Source organism: Drosophila subobscura, chromosome A, assembly GCF_008121235.1.
Source record: "Drosophila subobscura isolate 14011-0131.10 chromosome A, UCBerk_Dsub_1.0, whole genome shotgun sequence".
NCBI classification, from domain to species: Eukaryota; Metazoa; Arthropoda; class Insecta; order Diptera; family Drosophilidae; genus Drosophila; species Drosophila subobscura.
Window position 1 is genome coordinate 8,501,575 of NC_048530.1, and position 26,327 is coordinate 8,527,901.

The 26,327-nt window shown below is 43.3% G+C and overlaps 1 protein-coding gene across 3 annotated transcripts in view; it reads left to right on the forward strand.

The window, feature by feature from the left end:
- Positions 1 to 227: 227 nt before the first annotated feature.
- Positions 228 to 26,327, forward strand: part of LOC117903571 (protein kinase shaggy) — a 65,820-nt gene continuing 39,720 nt past the window's right edge. For 2 of the 3 annotated variants that reach the window (XM_034815786.1, XM_034815787.1), the window contains exons 1-2: positions 228 to 348; positions 10,182 to 10,983. In XM_034815786.1, the coding sequence (XP_034671677.1) occupies positions 10,899 to 10,983 (85 nt within the window). In that variant the 5' untranslated portion in view covers positions 228 to 348; positions 10,182 to 10,898. Of the gene's footprint in view, positions 349 to 10,181; positions 10,984 to 13,153; positions 13,414 to 26,327 lie in introns of those variants that run through there. The other variant, XM_034815788.1, reaches the window with a different exon arrangement.

Genomic DNA, 26,327 nt, shown 5'->3' on the forward strand with positions numbered 1-26,327 from the left:
TTTTTGTTTATACCTTCAAATATACAAGACAGTTTATTAATAAAATAAGTTTAATTGCAGATATCTGATTCATCAAATGGATAAAACTATAGTTTTACTTCTGAGAGTCATTACTAGCTGGTAAAATTCAGCTGAATATCAAATTGAGAAAAATGTTTCAGGATAAACAGTATATTTCCGGTACATATTAAAAATGAAAAGGTATGTTTTGGAGGGTCAGGCGGTATATTTGATCGATAAATACGCGGTCACACTGAGGTGTAGCGATTAAATATTAAATACAAAAAAAAAAACGAATGAACGTGAACGCACGCGCGGCGCATAATTATTTTTTCGTTTAGTGAAAGTGTAAGTAGTTGTGCCTGTGCTCCATGTTGTTGGTGTTGTTGCAGCGGCAGCAGCGCCTCTCTGTGCACAATACACACATCACACGGACACGGGGCCGCCGCCATATTAAAATGGCAAAAAGTTAGTCGTCGTCGGCATTCGATAAATAATCACACTCTCCAACAAAACACACCCATACATATACGAATCGAAAAGCGAATAAAAACGAATAATCCGCACATACTCGATGGAAAAAAGGGGGAACTAAAAGAAAAAAACGCCAAGTACAAAGTGCCAAAAAAAATACCTATGTATATGTATATAGTTATATATGTATTGTACAACGTGAACAGCAAGAGAGACGCACGCGTTGCAAGTAAAAGCAATTAGAACGAGAAGCCTGTACAAAGCGGTGAAGAGGAGGAGAAGACGGTAGCAAAAGTGCCAATGAAAAAGCATATGCAAGTTTTTGTTTTTTCCAATTTTTTTTTGGTATTTTCCTGGATTTTTTCTCGCGTTAGGAGCAGGGAAAAAGTATATGCGGAAGCAAGGTGTAGCAAATCGAAAAAAAAGTCAGCAGAGCAGCGGCTGCGGCCTCTCTGCCCTCTGCGTGTGTGTGTGTGTGTTTGTGTGTGCGCGCGCGTGCCTATGTGTGTGTGTGCGTGAGGCGGCAGCTAAAAGAAAGCAGTAAAAAAATTAAACGAAAAGAAATGTAGGAAAATGTATATACCTAAAAATGAATAATCCCATATTAACAATTTATATATTATTTTAAATAAATACAAATTCTGGCGCTCGCAAATGTGTGGCTGTGTGTGTGTGTGTGCTCGCTCTGCTCTCTTTCTCTCTTTTTTTCACCCCATTCGTGCGCCTGCATATGTGTGTGGCTGCTTGACTTTGTTAATCACAAAAAAAAAGAAAAGAAAATGATTAAAGGAGAAGTTCTGTGAAGTGTGGAGAGTGTGTTCTTCTGTGAGCAGGGCAAATTCGGTACAAAATTCTACACGAAAATGGGAATCGCGTTACACAAGCGCCCCTGCTGCCTCTCTCCTCCTCTCACTCTCTCCCTGTCCCTGCTCATGCCCTACCCGTCCCCTTCCTCCTTCTTATAGCGATAGGTGAACAAGTGTACGTGAGTGTCGCGTGTCCCCCGCCTATTTGAGTGTGTGTGTGTTCGAGTGACTTCAATGGTTTTTTTTTCGAGTGCTGCAAAAATTGAATGAATAACTAAATACTACATGAAATTGTTGCAAAGTAAAAACAACAAACAAACACATGGACACGGTCAGAGGCGGCACAGACACTCTGCTCCGCGCCCAAAGCGAACAAAAAACTGCAATTGACGACGTTGCTGCTGCCAATGCCTATAGCCTGCGCTGGCGCTGACGTCGGCGTCGCCTGCACAGTGGAACAATGTCAGGTGAGTAGCAGCGCCAGGAGCGCTCAGCAGTCAGGTGTGTGTGTGTGTGTGTGTTTGGTCGGGGCTGTTTAATCTTTGAAAGACCAGACCAGAAGCGCACTTGCCACTCCATAGTTTGGAACTGTCAAATTGGAACCCCCAATATCCACCATATGATCGATAAACCTACAAAGGAGGGTTCAGTGTCGTTCGTTGAAGGATCTCTATAGAAGGGTGTTTTGGAGCAAGCAAATGGCAGGACGAATCAGCTATTAATGCCGAACTCTTTCGAGTTGATTTGCAATTCGGATTTATTTCAAGTGCCCCCAAGTAGATAATCCAAATGATCTCTAATTGGATTACAACAGTCGTGAACTCTCTTCTCTCCACACAATTCGCACACAATGAAGTGGCAAAGAATATCAGTTTTATTCGAACTATTTTCAATGCGGGTTTCCATTTACTCTACCAATGGTTTCAGATTTGTTTCACAGAGCTTATCTCTTATAGTAATCCCCGAAAATCTTTCTTTCCGAATTTATACATACATATGTAAATGGCAACAAAACTATAAAATTCGCTCCCTAAAAGTTGAAATAAAGAAAACGACAGCGAAATGGACTTTACTGTACTCGCGAGGATTACTCATGCTGTTCGAGAGGATATGGAGAGTTGGATGGGGGGCGGCCGGTCGTCCGGTCGGTCGATGTTGGGCGGCTTTTTTCTAGTAGTATGAGGCGGCCCCATCGTACGAGTAATTGATGATATTTATTTCTGACCCACTATGCTGCCTGTGACAGCGTCCGATGGTCGACTTGGGGACGGGCGTACGGGTGCCGGCAAATGCGGCGATGCTTCCATAATGAACCGTACGACGCGCCGGTCGAAAGGAATTTATATTAAATAAAATTAAATTTGTGCGAAAATTCTTTTTATCACGTTGGCTTTGCTTTATTTTTTGTAGTTGTTGTTGCTGTTGTTATTATTGTGGTGGCTGGCAGTTGGTGGGGGCAGCCTCGTCATTAATTCTGATTGCAAAGTGCAATGCTTGGATTGAAAATGACATTGAAAATGACTCCTAAGACAGAGAGACTCACATAAAGTAAATGAAAAGACCAACAAGAGAGCAAGATATGGTAATCATATACATATGTATTTTAATCTAATGCCCTTTGGGTGCAACTCTCCAATCCTTGTAGATTTGTGCAGCCAACGAACCAAGAAAAAGTTCTCCTTAAAATAAGAATGAAAATGGGAAGAGAATATAAAAAGACTTCATCAAAGATCGGAGGTAGAATAGATCCATGCCATAACCAATCTTTTCGATGGCAGCACAAATAAACTCTCATTCTGGCTTTAATTTTGTTACAAGTCACGCGTGAAATTTGATGCCTGCCCTCGAGTTTTATTTGATAACAAATAAAGGCAAAAGTCCAGAGAAGGAAGGAGGTCCACTGCTTGCAGGCAATGCATTTATGGGGGGAGAGAGAAATAGCTAGCCTGCGAGAGAGAGCGCAGGGACTAGGAAACCCACGCCCACGCCATACCCATACACATATGAAGTCATGCCAAAAGGTTGAATGCCAGAGTTGTCAACTTCCTGTGGCGGCACACAGACACGTGTGCACACACTGCTTAAGCGAGAGAGAGAGAGAGAGAGCAAGACCGGAGACGGTGCGGAAGAGGGGGAGGGAGAGCCGAAGAGCATGGCCTGGCAACCTATTACGGAATTATTTAAAACAAGTTTCTTTCTGGCTCTGCTTTTCTTCCAGACAGCTGTTTGTGTCCTACCAATACAAAGATGAATGTGCACTAGCACATGTATTTCTGTCTCTACGTGCGTGTGTGTGCCGTTTCGTTGGCAACACTTTTTCCTGCCGCTGCGCGTGCCAGAGTTGTCCTTCGCCTGCGCGTGACATTCCGATACTTTGTACACAATTTTATCGATTACCGCATAGCAGGAGCCAGCCACCAGCAGCAGCTGGTTTAGCAGCACCTGGCATTTCATTAAGATATATGTACACGCCATGTACATGTATATAAAAGCAATAATCTGGTTATATTTATATACCCATTCATCCCAAAATTTATTCGTGTTGGGTAGAGCAACAACAACTACAAGGGAAGGATATCGGTCGCCCTCCCGAACCGAACGGTCAATCGACTCAATGACACACGACGAGGCGGGCGGCTGACTGTCCTGTGCCACAGCATGGCGCACTAGTTGCGCCCCCACTGCAGCAGCAGCAGCAGCAGCAGCAGTGCCCTGAATGCCAGCAGCAACATTCCGTTTAGTTCCAGTCAAATCTGGATGATGCCTTAAGCTTGCTGCTACGTCCTTGCTGTACTCCTGTGCTCCGTTTTGCCCGCTTTTGTTTGGGGCACGGTACTCGGTGTTTTTGCTTTCTTTCATTGTGCACTGCTTCGTTGTCGTTCAATTGCGTCGCGTTCCCTGCCAGCTACAGCGGGGGGCTGTTCCAAAATCAATGCAAACGATTTTTCGCTGGCTCTCTGACGTGTTCGTGTTTTCCGCAACTTTTCAAACAAATATTTGCAAATTTTTGTATGTGTGTGTGTCTCGCTTTCCTGTGCCGCAATCAGCTGTTGTTCGGGCAGGAGCAGCAGCAGGAGCTTACATAATTATGTGCATGTGCGTGTGTGTGTCACGTGTGCTTTTCGGTGTGCTAGCAAGTCACGTGGGTGTGGGCCACCTACAGTGCTTGTGCACCATTCAAAAGATGCATAAAATGCTGCTGCTATGCCTCTGCCTCTGGGGTTACCTCTGCGGTTGCCTTTGCCAGGGGGATTACTTCATCCAAATAGAGTGCCGAGTGCCGTCACGTGGTTGGTGGCAGGCGAGGCTGCTTGTCAAAGGATTTACTTTGCGAGTTAGGCAGTGACCTGAAGTGTGTATGAAATTAATTGGATTCAATAATAATTCTCTAATTGGATGATTATATTTTATCACCATCTGGCGAGGGAAATATTAACTGCCCTTCTGCTGTAGCGTGTGTTTGGTGTGTGTGTTCTTAAACCTTTATTCGGCATTCGATCATCTTGTACAACAATTGGTTTCGGTTTGTTATTTTTTGATATTTTTGTTCTGTGAAATTGTATTAGTGAAATGAGTTAATATCGAATGGAACTACAACAACCAACGACAACCCACAGGATTCACTACGCCGTAAGTTGGATCGGGAGTGAGGGATTAGCCAAATAAGACTTAACAGCTGACTCCGTGACACTCAATCAGCTGACACTCTGATCGTAGCGGAGCGTGGAAAAAGAATAAAACAACCACCTTAGATTGCCTGCCCCTTTATTCAACCCCAAAAGTGTAATCTATAAACGATTCTATCGCTATCTACTGATAGAATTAACCTGGTATTCCTTTGTGCTTGTCTGGGTGTTCGTTTTCGTTTTCGAAACAAAAGAATAAAGTGCAAATATAAAGATTTAAAACTCCGCTACTCATTCCCTGCGATAAGATTATAATGGGGAGGGGGTTCATGTTCGGTTCGACTTCTTTGTTGTTTAATATACATAACATACATACATTTACGTACATATTCATGTACTTTCTATGTACTACATTTATTTCCATGACATGACGTAGTTTTACCTTTGTTTGTGGCTTCATTGTGGCTAGCTCTTCGTGTGATTCAGACTCTTTTACAAATGGTTTAGACATTTCAGGACTCAACTCGTTCGAAATGAGTAGGCGGGCGGCAAACAACTAACGTAACTGGCAAGCAGTTTGGCCGCTAAATCGTTGGCTGGTCAATTGTCCAATCATTGTATATGACTACTGAAGTGGACACATTTTCTCAACAGCTGTTTCTATTTTATTTTATTTTTGCATACTGTTTCCAGTTGTCGAGCGAACTGATTGTTCGAGTGGAGCTCTGGTCTGGCATTTCCATTATCATTATACGGTACGAATAGGTGGTGTAATACCATTCCGTATACAGTTCGTTCAGAATGTTCAGTAAGTGCAATTCCGATTTAGCAAGCAGTTAATTTTGAAAGTGAAAAGCGGGGTAGAGTGACCTAATAAGCTTTACTCTTGATAGTTTACCGTAAATTGACAAGCAGTAAATTATCAGCCGCAAGCAGTTGATTCATCCAAGAAGCAGTGACGTGACTTACAACCGCAATTGCAGCGCATAAACCAGTTTATTATTTCATCTGATATTTTTGCTCTCCTACAAAATTCAAAAGTTCTATCCCCATTCCCCAGTCTCATCGTAAAGCCTGACGTCTGTCCGTTTTACCGAAACGCAATCGTAAAAAGAATAAAAGGAAGGATGAAAATTATTCATGGAAGTAGAAACAAAAAATAAATAAAATAAAAAATGTGAAAACACGCAAAGGATTCTTGCATTTGTGCTTCTCTTGTGCCGTTTGTTGATTGGGGCGCGTGTATCAATAAATAAAGCAACTAAAAATACGTGTGAGAAGCACGCGAAAATAGCCGGCGAGAAGAGTGGAATATGCCAAGAGGGAAATACGGAAAAAGAGTGGAGGGTGTGGGGGAGGCAGAGGTGTGGGCCCGAGGAATTTGTGACGTGCGAAAAAGAAGCAGCTCTCAGCTTGTGCTGCTACGGGGGCGGAGAACCCAATGGACCCGGCCCCCTTTTGCCTAAAAATAAAACCATAAAGGCGACAAGCAGACATTTGGAGAGGGGGCTCTAACGCCATGAAATAGTAGGTTGAAGGCAGATACATATCTATATGGATACGTTTTAAATTCAATTAAAATCGCAAAAACGAACGTAAATTGACCTGCCAAAAGCAAATGAAATGGCACACATCACAAAATGCATAATTAATGCTCGAGCAAAGTGAAGTGGAATGAAAAGGTTTACTTCGGAGACCGAATCGATCCGATCCCCCCCCTGACTAGTCTGCTGGACATAGTAATTCCATTTTGATTAAATCCACCACAGGGAAACTAATTCTCAGCAGATAATTTACAGATTTTAGTCATAAATGGCAAGCGGGACAGGGCCCCAGCACCCAGCACCTATTAAAAAAATATTTCGCATAGCCATTTAAATTAAATTGTTTTCAAAAGGGTTTCGGGTTTCCAACTGGCGTGTCGTGTCGCCGTACAAATTGTAGAACAATATTGATATAAAGCTTTGATGATCGATACACAAACAAAGGGAGCGAAGGGACAGCAGAGGGTCGGGAGCGGCTCTTCTTTGTTTATAGAGAAAACATAATTTAAATACAAATAAAAGGCAAAAAAAGGCACGCTTTGCGTACCGAGTTTCAGGCCCTTTTTTTCTCAGACTCTCAGCAAAAATTGATGCACGACAAATCATGGTAACCTTTCTTTCCCTTTCTCTTTTATGGCATAAAGAGAGCCAAAAACCGCGAGCTCTTCCCACTCGTACATATCGTACAGACTCTTCCTCATGCGGCATCTGTGTCGGTTGCTGCCAAAATGTTTTCCTTGACGCTTTTAACCTTGATGGATTCGCCACCATGCCACCCCGCAACCCCCTGCCGTTTGAGCGGTGTGTGCGCAGAGGGGAGGATGGGATTGCCGTTTGTTTGCGGGGAAATGCCATAGCATACTTTTTGGAGTGCGGCCACACTTGTCCTCCTCTTCCTTGTGCTTTTCCTACTCGTCCTTCTCCTTTTTGCACCTCCTCGTCCTCTGCCCTTCGCTTCTTTTGCGATTGCTTTCGAGCTGTTTCCAGCGCCCAGTGTCGCCTTGGCTGGGGCATTGATTTATTTTTGTTGGCTTTTTTGTGTATTTAGTTTTTGGTTTTTTGTTTTTTGTGAGAGTTGCCAGGCGCAAGCAGTCCCCACCCTTCAGACATCGGTCGATAATTGATAGCCATCCGCAAAGCTTCCCTCCTCCATAGATGATGGCATCGATGTGTTCCAATAAACCCCCCTCACAACCCATTTTCTGGGTAACATTGGCAAGGAAGGGACTGTTATGGGATTTCTTTCAGCTGATCTTCCTCCACAGGATACATTATCCACACTGATATGTTGGGATATGTAGAATAATCTTTGTAGACAGAAAGTTTCACAATTAAACTTGCCTAATATCGGAATTAGTTTTTAAATTCAATTAAATTGTCTTTTCGCTTGTGCGTCGCGGCTCAAGCATTACCTGATGGTTGGGGTATGCAATGCAATCTCTGATAATTTTAAATATTAAATTAACGTGAAGGAAATTGGATTAACATGAAGCAAAATAATAACATTTGCAGAAGAAATATTGTTCAAATTGCCATTAAGCCTTTCCTCCCTGCCTACCTTTCGCTACCGCCTCCTACCACCTGTGCAGCAACAAATATCTGATGGGGGGGATGGTGAGAGTGCTGTGCTGGCGACGCACGACCTTCGCCTCATTTCGCTACGTTTTTGCACACATTTTTCTTTGGTCAAATTTTGAATGAGAGCTAATTGAATGAATGGAAATGTAAGCAATAGATGTGTTGGTGTGTACACCTATGTATATACACACACACACACACACACACATAAAGGGTGGGGGACTCTGCGGCATTTGGTTTTTGTGGGTCAAATGGCTGCCGTCGTCGCTGTCGCTGCCGCATGACGACAGCGCGTCCTCGTCGTCGGTGTGTCGCCAATGTTGCTGTCTCGCTTGCTCTTCACAGCTTTCTTCGTGCGCCCCCCACCAGTCCCTTCCTAGAGAGTGCTGTTGCCACCCTGCACCGCCCCCCTCCAGAAGCCCCCTTGTAATTTGTCCCTTTTTTGGCATAGAATTTATTGCATGCAGTTTTTGGGGCCGGGGCCGGGGCCGGCTTTTGCGTGGTTGAGAGTCATAAATTATGTGCTCTCTGTGCTGTGTTGCCCTCCTTACTCTCTCTCTCTCCCTCTCTCTCTCTGTCAGTCTCTTTGGCAAAATGAGAGCTTTTGTTGTTGTTGATCTATTTAAAAATGAAATGGTGTCATTGTCAGGCGGTCGCTTGCAATTGGCACACGGCCCATGTCTCTCTCTCTCTCTCTCATTTTACTCTCTGCTCTCAATCGTTTTGCTTCTCTCGCTCTCTCCACTCCACACTCTCTGGGGATATGGTGTAGATGGGGGGGAATGTACACAGTCAATTAGGCAGCCACTCAATCCGCCTGCCGTCCGTTTGCTGCGACGCCTAATTGAATTGTTGGTGTTGTTTTTTTAGTTATCCTTTTAATATTATTACTCCAATTATTATAGCAATAAATGCTTGTGGGGCTGGGTAGCTTGGCTAGTTGAACCCCATGCGGATCGATCAATTTGAACCACGCCCAAGAAGAGCAGAGGCAAAGGCTATGCTGAGCTTTATAACGCTCCTGAACTGACTTGACAGTTATTATTTAATGTCCGATGCACAAAGAATATGGACTTTAGGGTATTCATATATTAGTTTTGTGGTGGATGTGGAAGGAAGAAAGCAGCAGAAAGCATCAGCAGGCGACAAATCTTAAGATTAAGTCTATATTCACATACAGACTATTCCTATCGCGTATGAAAGTAGAGGCGCGACTCTTGCCGCGGCTCATTAAGTTTCCCGCTGGTTTTTTTTATTTTGCTGACTCCCTTTTGCTTATTTCCATCCCGCAAACCTACGCTCTTTTGCATTGATTAACATCTGTTTGTGAATTATGGTTCAATTTATTGCCTTTAAACGAGAGAGGCAGACTTAGAGATACAAAGATATAAAGAGACGGAAACTGTAGGGACAAAGGGTCTGGCAGGGTATCTAAGACTGTGAGTGTCGTTTTAGCTTTATAACTGACTTAAAATGTATACATAAATATTTTTATATATAAAACTAAATGCCAATTTATTTTTCTCTTTTACTCTAATTGCAGTTTGGCCGCCGCCACCCACACACACACGCCCCAGACATAGCGTTCTCTTCTGTCGCTTGACTTTGATGTGTGTTTGCCAATAAAAGAGAGAGAAAGAGTGAAAAGAAGGCAGATGAAGCAGAGGAAGCAGAGAGCAGCAGCAGCAGCAGCAGTGGCAGAGCAGAGCAGCAAGCAGTAATAACGGACTAACTGCAGTTCCGTTGTGCCTATCGTGTCGTCGAATGTGTTTGTGTTTGTGAGTGTTGTGCAATTTGAAAGAGGAAGATAAACTAACGAGGGAACAAACATCAAAAGACAATAAACAAAAATCAACAAAAACTTGCAAGGCATGCCATTGAAAGAAAAAGAAACAAGATAGTTTCTCGTTGTGTGTGTGTGTGTGTGTTAAGAGAGTGGGAGAATGAGAGAGATTCTGCATAAGGAAGCAGTGTAGCAGCAGCAACAACAACAACAACAGGAAGCAGAAAGACACGTGACGTGACGCGCGGTCGATTTTCGAAACGAGTTTTTTTGTTGTGTTCTTTTCCAAATTCGTTTTGTGATTGTGTTTTTTACAATTTTTTTTTCGTTTAACTCATCTTTATTCATTGTATATTAATTATGTTTGCAGCCGTTTAACAGTTACAAATTCTTTGATCCTTTGACGAGTGTGTCTGTGTGTGTGTGTAAAAACAACAAACAAGAAGCAACAACAACAACCGAAATAGGCTGTAAAAGAATAGCGAAAGCCAAAAGACAGACCAGAAAAAAGAGCAGACCAAAAGTGCGTGGCATGCCAATGGCCGTGCAGTGCAGTGGAACGAAGAAGCATCAGCAGCAGCAAAGAGAGCAGTAGAATCAAGCAGTGCACGAAGCAGTGGATGCAGCATTACCAACAGCAACAACAACAAAAAACCCCAAACAAAAACACACAAAACAAGAAATATTAAGAAGGGAGAGAGAGGAATATAATCAATTTTTAATATTGGGGAACTCCCCCCGAACTCTCCATACCACAACGCTCCTTACTCCTCCTCCATCAGATCACTTTGTTATGCGCGCGGACAAGGAACAAGTCCATTGATAAACAAACAAAATAAGGGCTTGCCCGCAATATTAACAACAAACAGTCGAAACAGCCGGGATCTTTTATAGTTGCAGCAGAAACAGTAAATAGCGCTTGTGAGAGAGTGAGAGAGCTAGAGCTAGAGTGAAAGAGAGAGCGCGAGAGAGCATCATCATCATCCGAAAGTGAAAGCACACAAAGTAATATACGGAGAAAGGAGAGGCTGAAGAGAGAGAGGCAGAGGAAAACCGGAGGCAGAAGAGCAAGCAGCGCTGCGCCACCATGAGCGGTCGTCCAAGAACTTCCTCCTTTGCCGAGGGCAACAGACAGTCACCAAGTCTGGTGCTGGGAGGCGTCAAAACATGCAGTAAGTACCGCAAAAAACAAACAAAAATCTACCCCTGGTACCATTTATACGACCGATTTATTTTAAGAAAGCAAAATAATATTTGTCACAAATGATATCCCTGTCCTGGAGCAGGTGAGATTGCATTTGAGAAGATCGATCGGTACATCACCAGTCTTACACTTTTGAAGGCTCCACCGAATATCTTCCAAAGATACCTGGTAAAAAAAAAACTTCATAAAAATTAGATAAATATTTCAAAGCTTTTTCACATTTGACTAAATATCAGCTGGCAGCTGTTGTGGATCGGGCATGAGTCGGTGGTGGAGAAGCGCAGATTGCCAAACAGATTTTTGAAATGAATAGGACTTTTGGGAATTGAAGACTATGAATGTATTTGGTTTTCGTTCAGAAATGCATTGCATGTGCAATGGATATTTAAAGTCTGCCCAAAAGTGTGCTACGCCACATAACATCACACAATTGTGCCACCTGCATCCCCATCCCCAAACGCAAGAACTCATCCCCATCCCCATGCAGAAATTACCCAATGAAACAGAAAAATTCACGAAACTTTCTGTCTAATAGTTGTTTATGCAGATCAATGAATTCAACAATTTACTTTCTGTTTGTTGGCTGAGTATAGAATGATATGCCCTCCTCCTTTTTGTTTTGTTTCCAAAAAATTAGCTATTGCCTTGTTTTTTCTTATCAGCGAATAAATGTGCGCCCACCTGTGCGGCCCACTGTCGGTATTCGTCTCCCGATTTTACCCTCGCACAAAAACGCACACAGACAAGCTCACGTCAAGGTGTATTGGTGCTAGGTGAGGCGGCAATCTATCTCTTAATCAGTAATCTGTTTTTTAGTAACACTCTCTCTGCCAGCCCGCTGTCTCAATATCATTTTCTGATTGCTTTAGCCGCGCTCTCTCGCTCTCCCAATTGCCAATTTGCCGCTTGGTGTGTGGTGGAACGCACTGTGGTATGCAGATGCAGCCGTTGTTCCCACTCCACTTTCAATGTGCAGCCAACAGCAGATACAGTCATCATCATTGTCGCCGCATGGCGACTGCGGCGAACTACAACTACGGCGACGACGTCGAGTGACGCGCATGCCAGCACACACACACGCACACGCGCACATGAACAGCACAGCAGCGGTTTTTTTCACCTCACGCGACCTGCTGCTGCTGCCTCGTACACGTTCTCTCAGATTCTTCGCTGACTGGCTCTCTTCCTTACCTTGCATTAATACACCTTGTGGTTACTTCTGCCGCCGCCACGTCTGTCTCTGTGTGTGTTCTCTCGCTCTCTTTTTGGCTGTGAAATACGCTCTCTCGTCGTCACAATTGCCGCTGACTGTGCTGTGTTCTGTTCTGCCTCTCTTTGCCACCGCCTGCCGTCATTGCATACAGTTATAGTTGTCGCTGTTGCCATCTCCCTCGATCTCTGTGCCTGTGTGCGTGTTGTTTTTTTTTCATTTCGAAGCGAAAACGACACAATATTTCAGTATCGCTCATGAAACGCAAAACTGAGCATTTGCGGACAAAATTACAGAACATTTGTGCTAACTTGGCTGGCTTTCGAGTAAAAGTTCGTTCTTATCGCACAATAGTATCGATATAACGTCCTAGAAACGTACATATCGATATATTAAATGTGCATTCAACATCCCTAGTCCCGAGCCGAGAACACAACGCAGAATAAATAAAACGCGCGCGTTTCCAACTACAATTTAAACCTTTTATTCTTTCAATTCGCTGCTCCGCTTAGAGCCCCGCGGCCGCACCAACCACCCACCGCACCACAAGGCAACTCTCCATTCATGCGTGTGTTTTTTTTTTAAATAAATCTATTGAGAGAATAGTGTGTGGCAAAAGCAGCCAGCAGTAAACGGCTTTCCTCTTCAAGAAATTGTGTTATTTTTTTGTGCTTTATTTGTGGGCTGTGTATTCCCCTGCTGGCCCCACACCCCAGCGCTCTCGTGAGCGCGCGCGTGTGTGTGTGTGTGTTCCTGTTCGTGCTCTCGCGTTTGTTTGCGTGTGTGAGCGAGTGTGTGTGTGTATAGGTGATTCGTCGTGTGTGCCCGACGGTGCCCTACAGGACTGCGCTGCTGGCGCTGACGTTGCTGCAGACGCTGCCGTCAACAAAGTTCTCGGTTCTCGGGTTTTTTTTGGCTGCAGAAAAACAAAAAAGCAAAGAAAAGTATACACATAAAAGAGAGAAAGAAGGTCAGCTGCCTACACAGCACAACACTCAGCCCAGTCGCCCCCCATCGGACGACACCCGGCGCATCGCATCCGAACAACGACACCCCCCGCACCGTGGCAGCAGCAGCGCAGTAACAGCACAGTGGCGTCGCTGCCCAGCGTATTTCTGTTCTTTCGTTTCTACTGCTGGCTGACGAAGGCGTCGAGCATGTTGGTCAATCGCAGCTCGCTGTTCGAAGGTAAAGAGAAGTTTAATGTACTGGGTAAGGGGAGCACAAGAGAGACAGATAGAGAAAGAGCCCCAAAAAACACACTTACTCAACACTGCTGTGGGTGTGTTGGAGAAACGGCAAAAAGCAAAGCAAAAAACATGTGCAAGGTGTATAGAGACAAGGTGAGGCACACATAGGTAGTGCTCTGGGTCGTGTGGTCGCCTGCTGCCTGTTAATAATATCCGACTTTTAAACCGATTAAGCTTCTCCTCGAATGTATCCTATCACACCGCACTTTGGAATGCACCACAGTTATATTAAAGTCACGGATGATGGGGTTTCCATCCGCTGGTAACTTATTTTATATTATTGTCAAGCATTTTGAAATTAGTAAAAATTCTTGACCTACATGCGCATATTCATCTAAAATCCAAACACTTGCGGTGGCACTTCGATTATGGGGAAATCCATGAAGCCGTTTCATATGGCAAAATGTGGTTTATTTGTTAGGACTTGTATCTTCGCTCCATATATAGAATTGTAGGGGAATGCTTAAAAAAGGAGTAAAGCCTTACCGCGTATAAGTACACCTTGTACTCACACACATAAGGGAAATATCGTGAGCGTGAGTGCGCTGCTTCGTCTCCACTTGCAAAAAAAAACAAAAAAGAAAACGGTACAGCACGCGAGAATGAGATGAAACTCTTTGGCTCGGGGCTCTCTCACGCTCTCTGGCACTGCAAAAACAAAACAAAAAACTTAATCTCTCTCTCCGCCTCTGCGAGCATCTAAAAATATCAGAATCGAGCACAACATTTAATTAATATTTATTAATAATTGAGCAAACAAAAAGAAATTGGTGCATAATCAATCCAGTTTTTATAATGAAAGAAAGTCTGGCTTCGGCTGCGGGATGTTTACAAAAAAGTCATAGTAATCAAATTTGGGCGGCTGTTTGGCAACGTTTTCAATTAAATTAAAATTGTAAAACTCGAACGTAAATTGAACTGCCAAAAGTAAATGAAATTGCACGCATCACACAATTCATAATTAATGCAAGAGCAAAGTGAAGGGGAATGAAAAAGGTTCACTTCGAGGACCGAATAGATCCGATCCGATTCCCCCTCCATGCTGACAGCTCTGATGGACATAGTAATTCCATTTTGATTAAATCCGACTCTGAGACACACAACTAAATGCATGCCACACCACACTATAGTGCAGTGTGTAAAGTTTGCTTCAATTATATTTGAAATTAAACGAAACGAGCTCCTGCCCTGCTGACCAACGACCCTGATCCCTGCCCAAATCCATTGCCCAAAGGGAATTCGTAGGTTTTGGCATTGGTTTCAAATTAGTTTCAATTTAGTTTAGAGTCAGCTACAAATCGAGAACGTACAACCGCCTGCACTTAAAGCATTGTTCCAATGGCAGCCATTTTTCATAATTTTTTAGATCAAATACTAGGCGAAATAACATGTGAGTAAAGCACCAGCAATTAACTCCTACAGACGATGGAAAGACCACTATGGGCAAAATTCTACTCATAGGAAAATAGTGCGACGAGCGGAGATTCAATTACAGCATGTTTCGGGTTTCCAGATCGTGCCGTTAGAATAATATTCATGGGAACTCGCAGCCTTCCATTGAGAACTGCTTATGCAGTGCTTTGATCGCAAAAACAAAACCAAAAGAGAGCTACCTAATAGGAGGGACATTTGTTTATAAAGAGAACAAATTGAAAAGCTTACAAATAGTTTGAAATTATAATTGAAAATGTTTCATAGACTATAGATAATAGGACTACAAATCAGGAAGTTAGAGCATACAGAATAGAGGAGGATAAAGGGGGAATCCCAAACCGCCCGGATTGAAGCTACTGGCTTGTGTGTGTCTCTCCGTCTTCCTCTGTTTCTGTTTGTTTGGCCTTGAGTCGTCTCTCCTGGAATGCCCAAAACATCTGTGAGTGACTTTAGGTCGTTCCATCTGCCGTCCATAGTGCCCCCCTGTGAGAGCCGTCTCCTTGTGTCGACCGAACCACCCACCCACCCACCCACTCCCATGCATGGCGTAGGCGATCTGTTGCATCTTTCTCTCTTACTCTGTCTGAATTTTCGCCAATGCATCTCCTCTACGCCTGTACACCTTTCGGCCATTGCCTCTTGCTTGCTCTCTTTTTTTTTAATTTTTGTTATTCTTTACGATCTTGATTCCGCGGATCGTGCGTTGAATGCCGCTGCCTCGCCTCTGCTCATTCCTCACTTCTTCTCTTCATACTGCTTGCTACGCTCGCTCTGCTGCTGCGTCATCGACGTCGCGGTCGCTGTTGCCGTCGTCACTTGGCGTAAACAAGATAATGACCCACATAGGCGAAAAAGAGAGAGAGAGAGAGAGAGCGCGGGAGGTAGAGAGAGAGGATGAGCAGGTGGTGAGGTGGTGAGGTGAATAAGAGCATGAGAGCGGGCAGCAAGAGCGAGGGAGAGGTGCGGGTGTGCACATTCCACGCGTCAAAGCAAGCGGCGCGCAAATGCAGCGAATTGTTGCACCACCCCTCCCGCTGCTGGGATACGCTTATCGAGAGAGAGAGAGAGATTTAAATGTAGTTCTTGATCAATTGTTCCCTCAGTTGATGAATCGATTTAGAGCAAATATCACCGAAAGAAAATTTAAGCTATGCAAAACCAATAACTGAAATTTGTATTATTGTACTGTGTGGGTTGGGGTGTGCCAAAGATTCGCTTTTATGCATTTTCATTTAAAAATTTTATACAAATTTGCGCTTTTGCGTTGGGCGTTCGGCGACCCCCAAATGCGTTGAATACTTATGCAGCACCTACAGATATTTACACATACAAAATACAGTGTGTGCATCTGTGTGCACTTTGGCCACGTTCCAAATTCACGATCCATAAATTTATCAATGTTGTTTTTTTGCAATTGACAATAAAAGCTAAAACAACTAAAATAACTAAAACAGCAGCAACAAAGAACAGAAATAATTTTAATCAAATCGTTAGATTTCTGCCGATTCGTTGGAAAATGTGCAGCGGGACAGAAAGGCTTTGGCTTATCTCATGTATAGATAGCAGCACACCCCACCCCACAAACAGACGGACTTTGAGGAACTAATTCTAATTCCAAAAATAAAACTGTTTTTTTTGTACACACACACAAAAAAATAATGAAATTAAATTCGAATGCACTTCTGCGAAAAATTTGTAACTTGACTGATAGCTCGGAATTCATATAATAAAAAAGATTTGCATGCACCATACGAGAAAAGCTTCTTGAGGAACTGCTAAAAGTACTGAGTGCAACATATCCCTATTTACCCAACCCATTTGTTTGGGGAAAGGGAACCACTTAAATAGACTTCTTTTGGTTAACAATACTTATGGCTTACCATTTTGCCCACTAGAAATCAATAATTACAGAGCTTCCTTTGGAATGTCCATCACAATTGGAACCGATCTTCCCAGTTTGCTAGGATCCCATATTTTCTATGGTAAACAAATAAAATATGCAAAAAGTAAAAGCAGAAAGGCAGTAGCATTTCATGCATTATATGCCAAAATTTTCGTCGTTCAGATGTTTTGAAATTTCAATCAGAAGGGCACATATAATCGAGCTATACAATAGTTAGACATATGTCTATATAGAATAGCCCCAACCGAATAAAAAAAAGAACCAGAAGAGTAAAATAAAACGTGAAAGCAAGATGAAACCAATTCAGCGAAATCAAAAGCCGGTCAAAATTGATCCAGAAAATAAAAAGAAAGCGATACAGCCGCAACAACAATCGCAACCAGTGGGATCAGCACCCAAAGTAATGGCCGAACAGGCAGCTGCCACCCACAAGAAGGGGGCACTTAAGGGGCGTGATATAAAGGTGAAGATAGGCAGTGGGCTTGGTGGCACACTGGCGATCAAGAGTCCAGACGAGAAGCACTCAAATAAACACTACGTGGATAAACAGTTCGTGCAGTCATTGAATAGTCAGTGTCCCCGATCCCCAAACCATTCACCTGAACTAATAACCGTTACAATAATCATATTTCTCTCTTTCTTTTTCCATCTCTCTTTTCAGGTAAGTGGAAGAAACGTTATTTTTTCTTAGCTATAATCTATAATCGTGAGGTATCCCCCCGCAATCAGAGGGCTATCCAAGGGTAAGCCAGCGAAAGTCTATTCATAACTATTATTCCCCCTACTGCTCTTGGTATACAAATATTCTGTAGCTGATGCCGATATTTAAGCCATGTCCTTGTCTGCTCTGGCTAATCGGGTTGCCATCAGTTGCTTATTTTTAAGCTATTTTCAGCTAGTTTTAAGAGGATTTATTTATTTTGTCTCTTGTCATATTCTACACAGGCATTTTAAGTGTCACAAATCAGTATCAGAGAGTTCATCAATTATTTAATATTATTATTTATTTGTTCCTTCTTCATCAGATGCATTTGCATTATTCATTAATTCGATCAGATAATTAAATATTGCGTCTACAATTAAGGAAAATCATTTTGTGATTCACTTTTTTTGTTGTTAGAAATCTCTCTCTCTCTCTCTCTCTCTCTCTCCTTCTCTGTCGCTCTTATTGTCGCTTGAGGGAATTATAATTGGATCTACAATACAATTCACTGACGTAAATACCCGCCAACAAGTATTGTTGGCACAGCAAATGGTTTGCACTTTTATTTTTGTGTTTTTTTTATCAGTTTGCGACTTTTTTTAAGAGCTTTGCCATTGCCATTTTTAAGAAAATCGAATTTTATGCGAAAGATTAGTGCATTTGGTAAGTATTACATGCGTTTTTGATCAGATGTTTAAACAAAAACTAGTACATACTCTCCTATTTAATGAATTTTCTCCGACAATCGTTAAAGAATTTGTACTAAAACTTGACTGGCTTTGACCATAGAACGGAGAGAATTTGTAATGCAAGAAATAACTATTCGATTTTTTGTTGTCCCAAGGGAACATGATTAAAGTAAAGTTATTCGTTGAGGAGGGCCCCCATAAAGGGCATTTCATGCCGAATTCTTAACTCTGTTTCTGGGTTCGCCTGCGCTGCATACTTTTGGGCGGCCCCCAGTAAAACGGTCGGCTGAAAAAGAGAGAACGGTAAACTTTTCGAGTCGCCTCTGCCCTGCATGGTATGCCAGGCCATATACTCTCCCTGACTGCCTCGCATATTTCTCTTGTTGAATCATCGGCAAACGACGCCGCAGTCGTAGTCGCAGCCGCAACCGCTCCGTTTTGTCTGTCTGTTACCTAATTTTTGCATAAGTCGACGCACAGACGAACGCCACGCCGTTTACCGGTGCAGTTAGTACACAGACAGGCCGACAGACCGACAGGCAGGCAGACATACGGATAGCGACATGAGCTGCTTGCAAATGAGCTGATTCTTCTTTGGGCCACGAACTAGAAATTCATGCTCTCTCTCTCTCTCGCTCTCTCTTCTTTCTGCACTCTCATTCTGACGTGTGAGCGCCAGCGTCGCTCCTCTCTCTTTCTCACCTACTTGGGGATCGATGTTTTTTTGGTTCTTCAGAACGTTCAATGCTCCGACATGAGCACACACATAGACGAACACGAACACCGGTAGGAGGGAGGCATGCAGGGAAATAAATGTGAATTAGCATAGCACACCCAAAGTGTATCGAAATAAGGTGAAAAAGCGCTCCTCTTATGTCTCTGCTGTTTCTATACCATACTCTTGCTTGTGCCTCGCCTCACCTTGCAGAATTCACCTTGCGCACGCCCCACACGCTCTCACGCATGCACACATGCACACAGCCACGCACGTATTTAGCGCCAGGTCTGCTTCTGCTGCGGCGGCGGCTTTTGCTGACGCTGACGTTGGTATGGTGCTGGTGCTGGTGCTGGTGGGGCTTTGGCTTTGCTTTTGGTTTTGGGCTCTTCGTCTCACCGAATCGTGTTTCAATCGTGTCGCATCTACCGAGCAAGCGCCGCGTACTTTCCTCCGACCGCTTCGTTTCGTTCCATTTCGTTTCGTTCCGTTTCACAGCGATTTGCCCCCAAAAACAAACCAAACAACAAAAAAAAAAACGTTTCGTGTTAGAAAAAGAATTCGTCGGTAAAGAAGCGCGTTTGAAGAAGAAGAAGCAGGCCAAATCAAAAGTGTAATACAAAAAGCTTAACACCAAAACAAATTCAAAATTTTTGTTTTACTTTTTTGTTGCTGTTGTTTGAACTGTATGTTGTTGTCTAGTGTCCACAATTTTGTGGGACAGTGTAATGTCCCACTAAATCACATGTTCCATCAAACAATTCAATTTCCAAAAGTGCCTGACTGCTGATGTTGCTGTTTTTATTGCCTCGCAGCGATATACAATTGAAAAAAAGAAGCAAAATAATAGCAAAATTAAATGTTATTTTGTTAAAAAAAAAACAACAAAAAACTGCTCCAAATGCGATTTGGTTTCAATGGATTGTGAAATTTTTAGGGGACCGTCAATGGACACAGAGAGACGAAGAGGGAGAGAGGGTCTCAAAGGTTCCTTAGAGTTTCTTCAATGGATAGTCCTTCAAAGAGAATCTAAAGTTGTTACAGCGATGAAAATCTTAAGAAAACCACAAGCCTATGAGGGGAAATTCTATCGAAACTTCTGGAAAGCTACTCCATTCCCAAAGCGATTGTTGGATTTCCAAGTTGTGGACTTGGATTTTGATTGAAAGATTGTATATTCTGTAGAATAGTTTTGTTGCCATTCATCTTCTCTGCTTACTATGGCTTCACATGTGGGAAGAGAATCTTCTGGAAAGCTCTCCCTACCCCCATTTTATCTCTCTTTGGCAATTCTTTTTAGTCGTTCTTCGTCTTTTGAGGATCTATATTTCTTATCTTAATGCCACCCACCCACACGCACACACACCCCACGATGCGCTGTAATGCCACAAACAAACTGCCACACACAAAATTCATCAATGGAAAAGTTTTTTTTTGCAATATCTCCGTCTCGCTCGTACTTTGCTTGCCATCTGACAGCAACAAGTGGCGAGGCGGCGGCGTCGTCTTCAAACCAGTTTTTTTTTTGCTGCTGCTGCTGCTGCCTTTGGCTGCGGCTGCGTCTGCGCGCTAATTGGTGCTGCTGGGAAGCTCTCCCTCTACCGCTCCCTCTCTCTCTCTCTCTCAAGTGCTCTTCCCATGGCCCGCTCTCCTTGCCTCACATGTGATGCCACATATGTATCTCAACCTAAGTCAGCTCCAACTCAACTCCTCTTCTTTTATCTTGTCATTCCCCACTATTTTCAAGCTTTGCTCCCCACTCTTTCCACTCCCCTCTGCAGCTATATACAGTCCCCTACCCTGCCCTACCCTATCTACCTACATTCTCTTGCTCTCTCTCTCCCTCTCTCTCTCTTTCCCGCCAGCAGTCTCCTTCAGCTTTAACTTTTTATGGGCAGTGGGGTCTCTTGTTGTTGTCTCTTGTACGTGCATGCAATTCCTTATTTGCTGTGCGACAATGTTGAAATATGCACTCCACACACACACACTCGTCGGCTACCTGTGTGCGTGTGTGACTGTATGTGCATGGGCCAAAAGTGAATTATTCATGTTGTTGCAATACCCTTGCCGAAAGGGGACATCTGATTTATTGCAAGGCACAAATCGTACCGTTCGTTTATGGGAAGTTGTATACAGCAAAGGCAAAAATATATTTTTTTACCAGTTATTAAGTATATCAATTAATACTTTTTACTTTTACTTTTTTACATACTCGAACATTAAGCCTACCCCAAAGTTGTATTTTCTTTGCGATCAAGTTGTTAAATCAGTTGTTAAATTTGAAAGGGTATCAAAAGCTTCGGATAGTGTGCTTTCCTTTTACAGCAGCGGCGGCGGCGTCTGTCTGTGGCGCGCGGCATTGCCTTGCCGCTTGGCCAGTGGAAAATTCCCAAAAAAAATTCGCATGAACTGTGCCGGGCCCGGGCTCTGCAGCGCACTTATTTTGCTTACCCTTCGCCTTCTCCTACCGCAGAGCGCCAGCCAGACCCTTCCCCCCCTTTTTGGGGTGAGTGGTGTGTGTGCCCCCGCCTGGGGCAGTGTTGCCCCGTTGCGTTGCGTTGCGCTGCTCTTGCGCGCGCTCTTTCGCTTCAGTTTCTTTTTGTATTTCTTATAAAAATAGCACAGACGAAGAAATATTTGCACATACACACACACACACACTTATGTCTACACTTTCGAGAAACAGAGTGAGAGAGAGAGAAAGAGCGGGGGACATGTGCTAATTTTCTTGTCCGTTTTGTTTAATCTTTTATTTTTATACCCGGTACTCGAAGAGTAAATAGGGTATATTGTATTTGTGCGAATAACGGTTGTATGTAACGCATAGAAGGAAACGTTTTCGACCCCATATAGTAATTACATATATTCTTGATCAGCATCAATAGCCGGGTCGATGGAGCCATGTCTGTCTGTCCGTCTGTCCGTCTTGTTTGTCGGCTAGTTCTCAGAGACTATAAGAGCTAGAACCAACAAATTTTTCACCCAGACTGCTGTATGCTCACACTGAAACCAGTGTATTTCAAAAATTAGCCCCGGCCCCTTCCGACCCCGCAAAAAGGCGAAAACTCCCAAATTTACAACTTTGAAGATAAAAGAAAACTAAAAACGCCATTCCGGAGAGAATGACCATATCTATCAGATCACCAAATTGGGATCCGCTACAAATATCCGCTAAGGTGCAGACGTAGTACTGAGTGCCGGGTATAAAAGTTGTGACGCGTAAGAAGCGTCTCACACGTCCCTTCTCGTTGTGTGTTGCTTTTAGTATAATTTTTCGCCAATTCCTTTGGAACGACCTCTTCGCCAATGACCCCTCCCCACGTACCATAGTACGAATTACGCTGCGTCACTGTACAAATTATCAATAAGCGAAAGGACACAGTTGTTACAGAGTAATTCATTTTTTCTGTTCTCCTTTATTTACCCTATCTTCAATATAAAACTTCTCCTTTTCACAATAATTCATTTTACCCACCATCTCCTGTTGCATATACCGTTGCGCGATCTCCAGATCTCTCTGGCGGGGGAGTGGGTATACGCCCACGCGCTATTTGTGTCAAAAAGAGAGGGTATAGTGTCAGTAGATTGATGAATGAAGAGAGGAAAGCATAAGAAATGAGCAGCAAAAGAGGAAGTAACAGTAAGTGAAAGCTTTCCTTCTCTATGTCTCTCTGGGAAAGCTTACTGGAAAGCTTTTTGGGGGCAACAAATGCAAGACGTTCGTGCAGCAGCGGCAGCAGAAGTAGCTGAAGCAGCATCAGCATATTTGCATTTTATTTGCTCTTATGCATAAATTAAAGCAGCACGCTGCTGCCACTGCCCGCCCACTGCCCGTACTCCGCCCGACTACTCTCCTGCCCTCATCTTTCCGTTTATTATTTTAATACCAATACCGATCGAACCGATTCGTTCTTGTTAAATGCAGTTGCGTCTGGTTATGTGCGTGCTTAATCTTGAATCTTTTGTCGTGTGTGCCATTTCCATTGGACTCGCGAGATGGCTGTGTCTCGTCAGCTGACTGCTGTCGCGTGTGTGTGTTCCACACAGCCACGCGTTCCCCCAGAGAGCACCCAACCCAGCCATGACCAGCTCCTCGTTCTTGGAAGACAGAGTGAGAGAGACTTGGAAATCGACTCACGTATTTGTTAATTTATTTACATACATATAAGGTCTTAATGACGCTCTCGATATGACGCTCACATCCAAAAAAACAAGAAGAAAAACTTCGACTTTTAATTGGTCTGACAATTTCTCACGCCCATTTTTGGGGGTTCCCAAATAAGGCGGAGGTCGTTGGGCGCACAGAAAGACAAACAGACAGACAGACGGCGGCAGCGACGTCGAGCCAGACCGTTGCATTTTTGTTAGACAGAAATGTTGTACGACAAAAATACGGAATACGGCCAATGGCACAGAAACCAGTGAAGTTCAGTGCAGTTTGGGAATTTGCAGTGCGATACAAACAAAAAAAATAAATACATATAAATAATGGATTCAAATTGAAATCAGTTATATTTATTATTGCCCTTACCTACATAAATGTATGTGGGTTATTTTCGCAGTTGTATTTTGAGAGCGTGAACTTTGAAGCCATCGATAATGGACTGATAAGTGATCGAACCATTGTTATCTGACCAGAAGTGATAAGTTCGATAAGTGTCAATAATTACAGTTTTAGAGAGGAATTAGCCTTATCAAAGTGTATACAAGAGAGAATACAATGAAATTCAATCTCTGCCAGATCATAATTGTTGGCCTTTCTTTGACACAAAGGCGATTACCGACCTTAACATTTTCAATACGCACTGTAACCGAAGAGGCAGACACACTGTCTCATACTAAAGCTTGCTGCTCCGTGTTTCATTTATCGTTCAATTAGCATTTGTTTGTTTATCTCAATTTGCAATAAAAAAATGTCCAACAATAACGATGACAATACATGAATGGGTAAGGGGCAGAGCCTGAGACAAAAAGAGAGATGTCGTCAGGCAGGAAGGCGGCAGGCTGGCAAACGGAAACCAGAGCAACACGATACGACACGACATGACACGAAGTATGGCAAGGTGTCCAATGGGTAATAAAACACACCCACATTACTCGAGAAGCACGCGCAGTTTCATTCCATTTTGTTGCAAGGGAAAGTCATTGCTTAATATTGTCATAATATGTGTAGAAATAATGATAATTAATGCATTAAGTGGGTCTTAGATGGAAATGTCATCGAAACGAATCGATTCTCGGATGTATTGTTACGTCTGATTTCGCGGAAGTTCTATTAATTTATGCGGGAATGTGGATAGGCGGGAAGACATTTCAACTTTCTTCCTCACTCTCTCGCTCGTTCCCCCCTCTCTGGCATCCACACAAAGCTGAAGCAAATCCAGCGCACAGATCTAGAGAATATCGATGTGTAGATTGTACAGCATTTAGTTGTCTTGACCTTTAGCGGTTAAACTGCCACCAAGAACTTGCAACACACTGGATATGAGGTTTTGAATGTGGCTTTGGCTTTGGCTTTGGTTATTTGCGGTTCTTTTGTCGGTGGTGTTGGTCGCGTGACGTGACGTGACGAGGCCAGCTAGCCAGGCCGAAACCAGTCGGTAACTCCCACCTACTCCTGCCACTTGCCACCTGCCACTGAAACCGCACAGCGCAAGGCCGTTTATCGACCGCTGACCGCTGAAGGCTAGAAAGAAAGAGTTAAAACTTCAAGTCTCTCACGCCGAAGCGAAATATGCTCTTAATTTACCCATAAAGTGGTGAAAGAATGCGATTTGGAATTAATAATTATCGAAAACTTATTAAATGCTTTGAAAAAACCTTTCGAAAGTATCAAAGTTTAAGTTGATTTGTGATTGATTGCCAGTGTTTCAGTGCTGGTTCGCCTTGGTTTTGCTGCGGATTGGAATGTTGGAATGGAATGGATTAGTTTGGGTGTTATTTCCGATTAGCAGACAGACGCCAAATAGTCGATCAACAATCAAAACGAAACGAAACGAAACAAATTCAAGTCTAAAAATAGACACCAAGTCCATTTTTATTGCACATGCCCCGTAGCGCCCCACACCCGTTTGCCACCCCGTTTAATATTTATCACTTGATTTTGGGGCTATTTTTAAATGCAAATTTGCTAAACGATAGGTGCGGGATGGATTGTTGAACGAATGTCGGGGGGTAGATGTAGAGGGTGGAGGGTGCAGCCTGGAGCGTGCTGTGGGGGAAAGGCATTTAATCAGCGGCGCGTGGCGTCTAACAAAATTATCGCATGACCAAGAAATAGCACTGCACCTCGCTGCTTTGCTCTCCTCCTCGCCTCAGTTACCTGTAAGGAACCCCGTTTTGCCAGGCAAATCTTCACCCATTACCGCGCTCCACCCTTTGTTGTTAGATGTTTGTTCACCACTCGCCAAAAATTTCCAGTCTGCTGCACAACAATGTGAAACGGAACACGAAACTGTCGGAACGTACGAGAATACCCTCTAGCCTTGCTAAGAACCCGAGCATTTTCGACCACAGCAACTCCGAGAACATTTGCAGCAAAATCTTAATAAATCGAATGGAATGTTGAAACACTTTTCGCATTATGTAATTTCATCTAAAACCCAAACAAGGGTTTGGGAAATTGTAGCAGCGAGCCCCCAAGAAGGGATAACCATGATTCATTTACATCTGATATGCATAAGCCATTGTTTGGGCAGGGTATCAAAAGCCCGTAAGGTGACCGCCTAATATCTGGTATTTCTCTCTGTTTCTGTTTCTATTTCTTTTCGTTCCGTTTCGTTGCGAATCTTTGGCGATTAGCAAGTGGGAGACCGCGCAATTAGCACATCTCTATAGCGCTCTACCTCTCTCTCTCTCTCTCTCTCTTTGTGTGCCCGTGTGTGTGTGTGTGTGGGTATCTCTTTCCATCTTGTTGGCGTGCAAATTGAATTAGCGTGCCACACAAAAGCATTGCCAAACACAGAGAGAGAGAGAGAGAAGAAGGGTGATGGTGATTGTGCATATTAAAAAATTAATGGCTTCGTTTACCTTTTATTTTTTTTGGGGATCCATTGATTACCCTTCCGCTAGCAATAATATGGAACACAATACCCTGTTTACTCCCCTACAACATACAGGGCGTAATTTTCCACTGGCTTTTGGGCTCTTGGCTCTGTTGATCCACAATTAGCACGCTGATGCTGGATGCCTCGTATTTATATGTCAAATTCATTTTCCGCCCTCCTGGGACAATTGGGTTGCAGTTTGCCAGAGCCAAACACTCGCTTTGTGGATGCTGGCACTTAGCAATGGTCCGCTAGTCTCGTACTTCCCTTTAGATTAGAGTCTGTCACGTGCCGTGGGATTCCAAGTAAATAATAATCCCAACCAAAGGTTGTCTACGGTCTCTGGTATGGTCTGGTCTTAT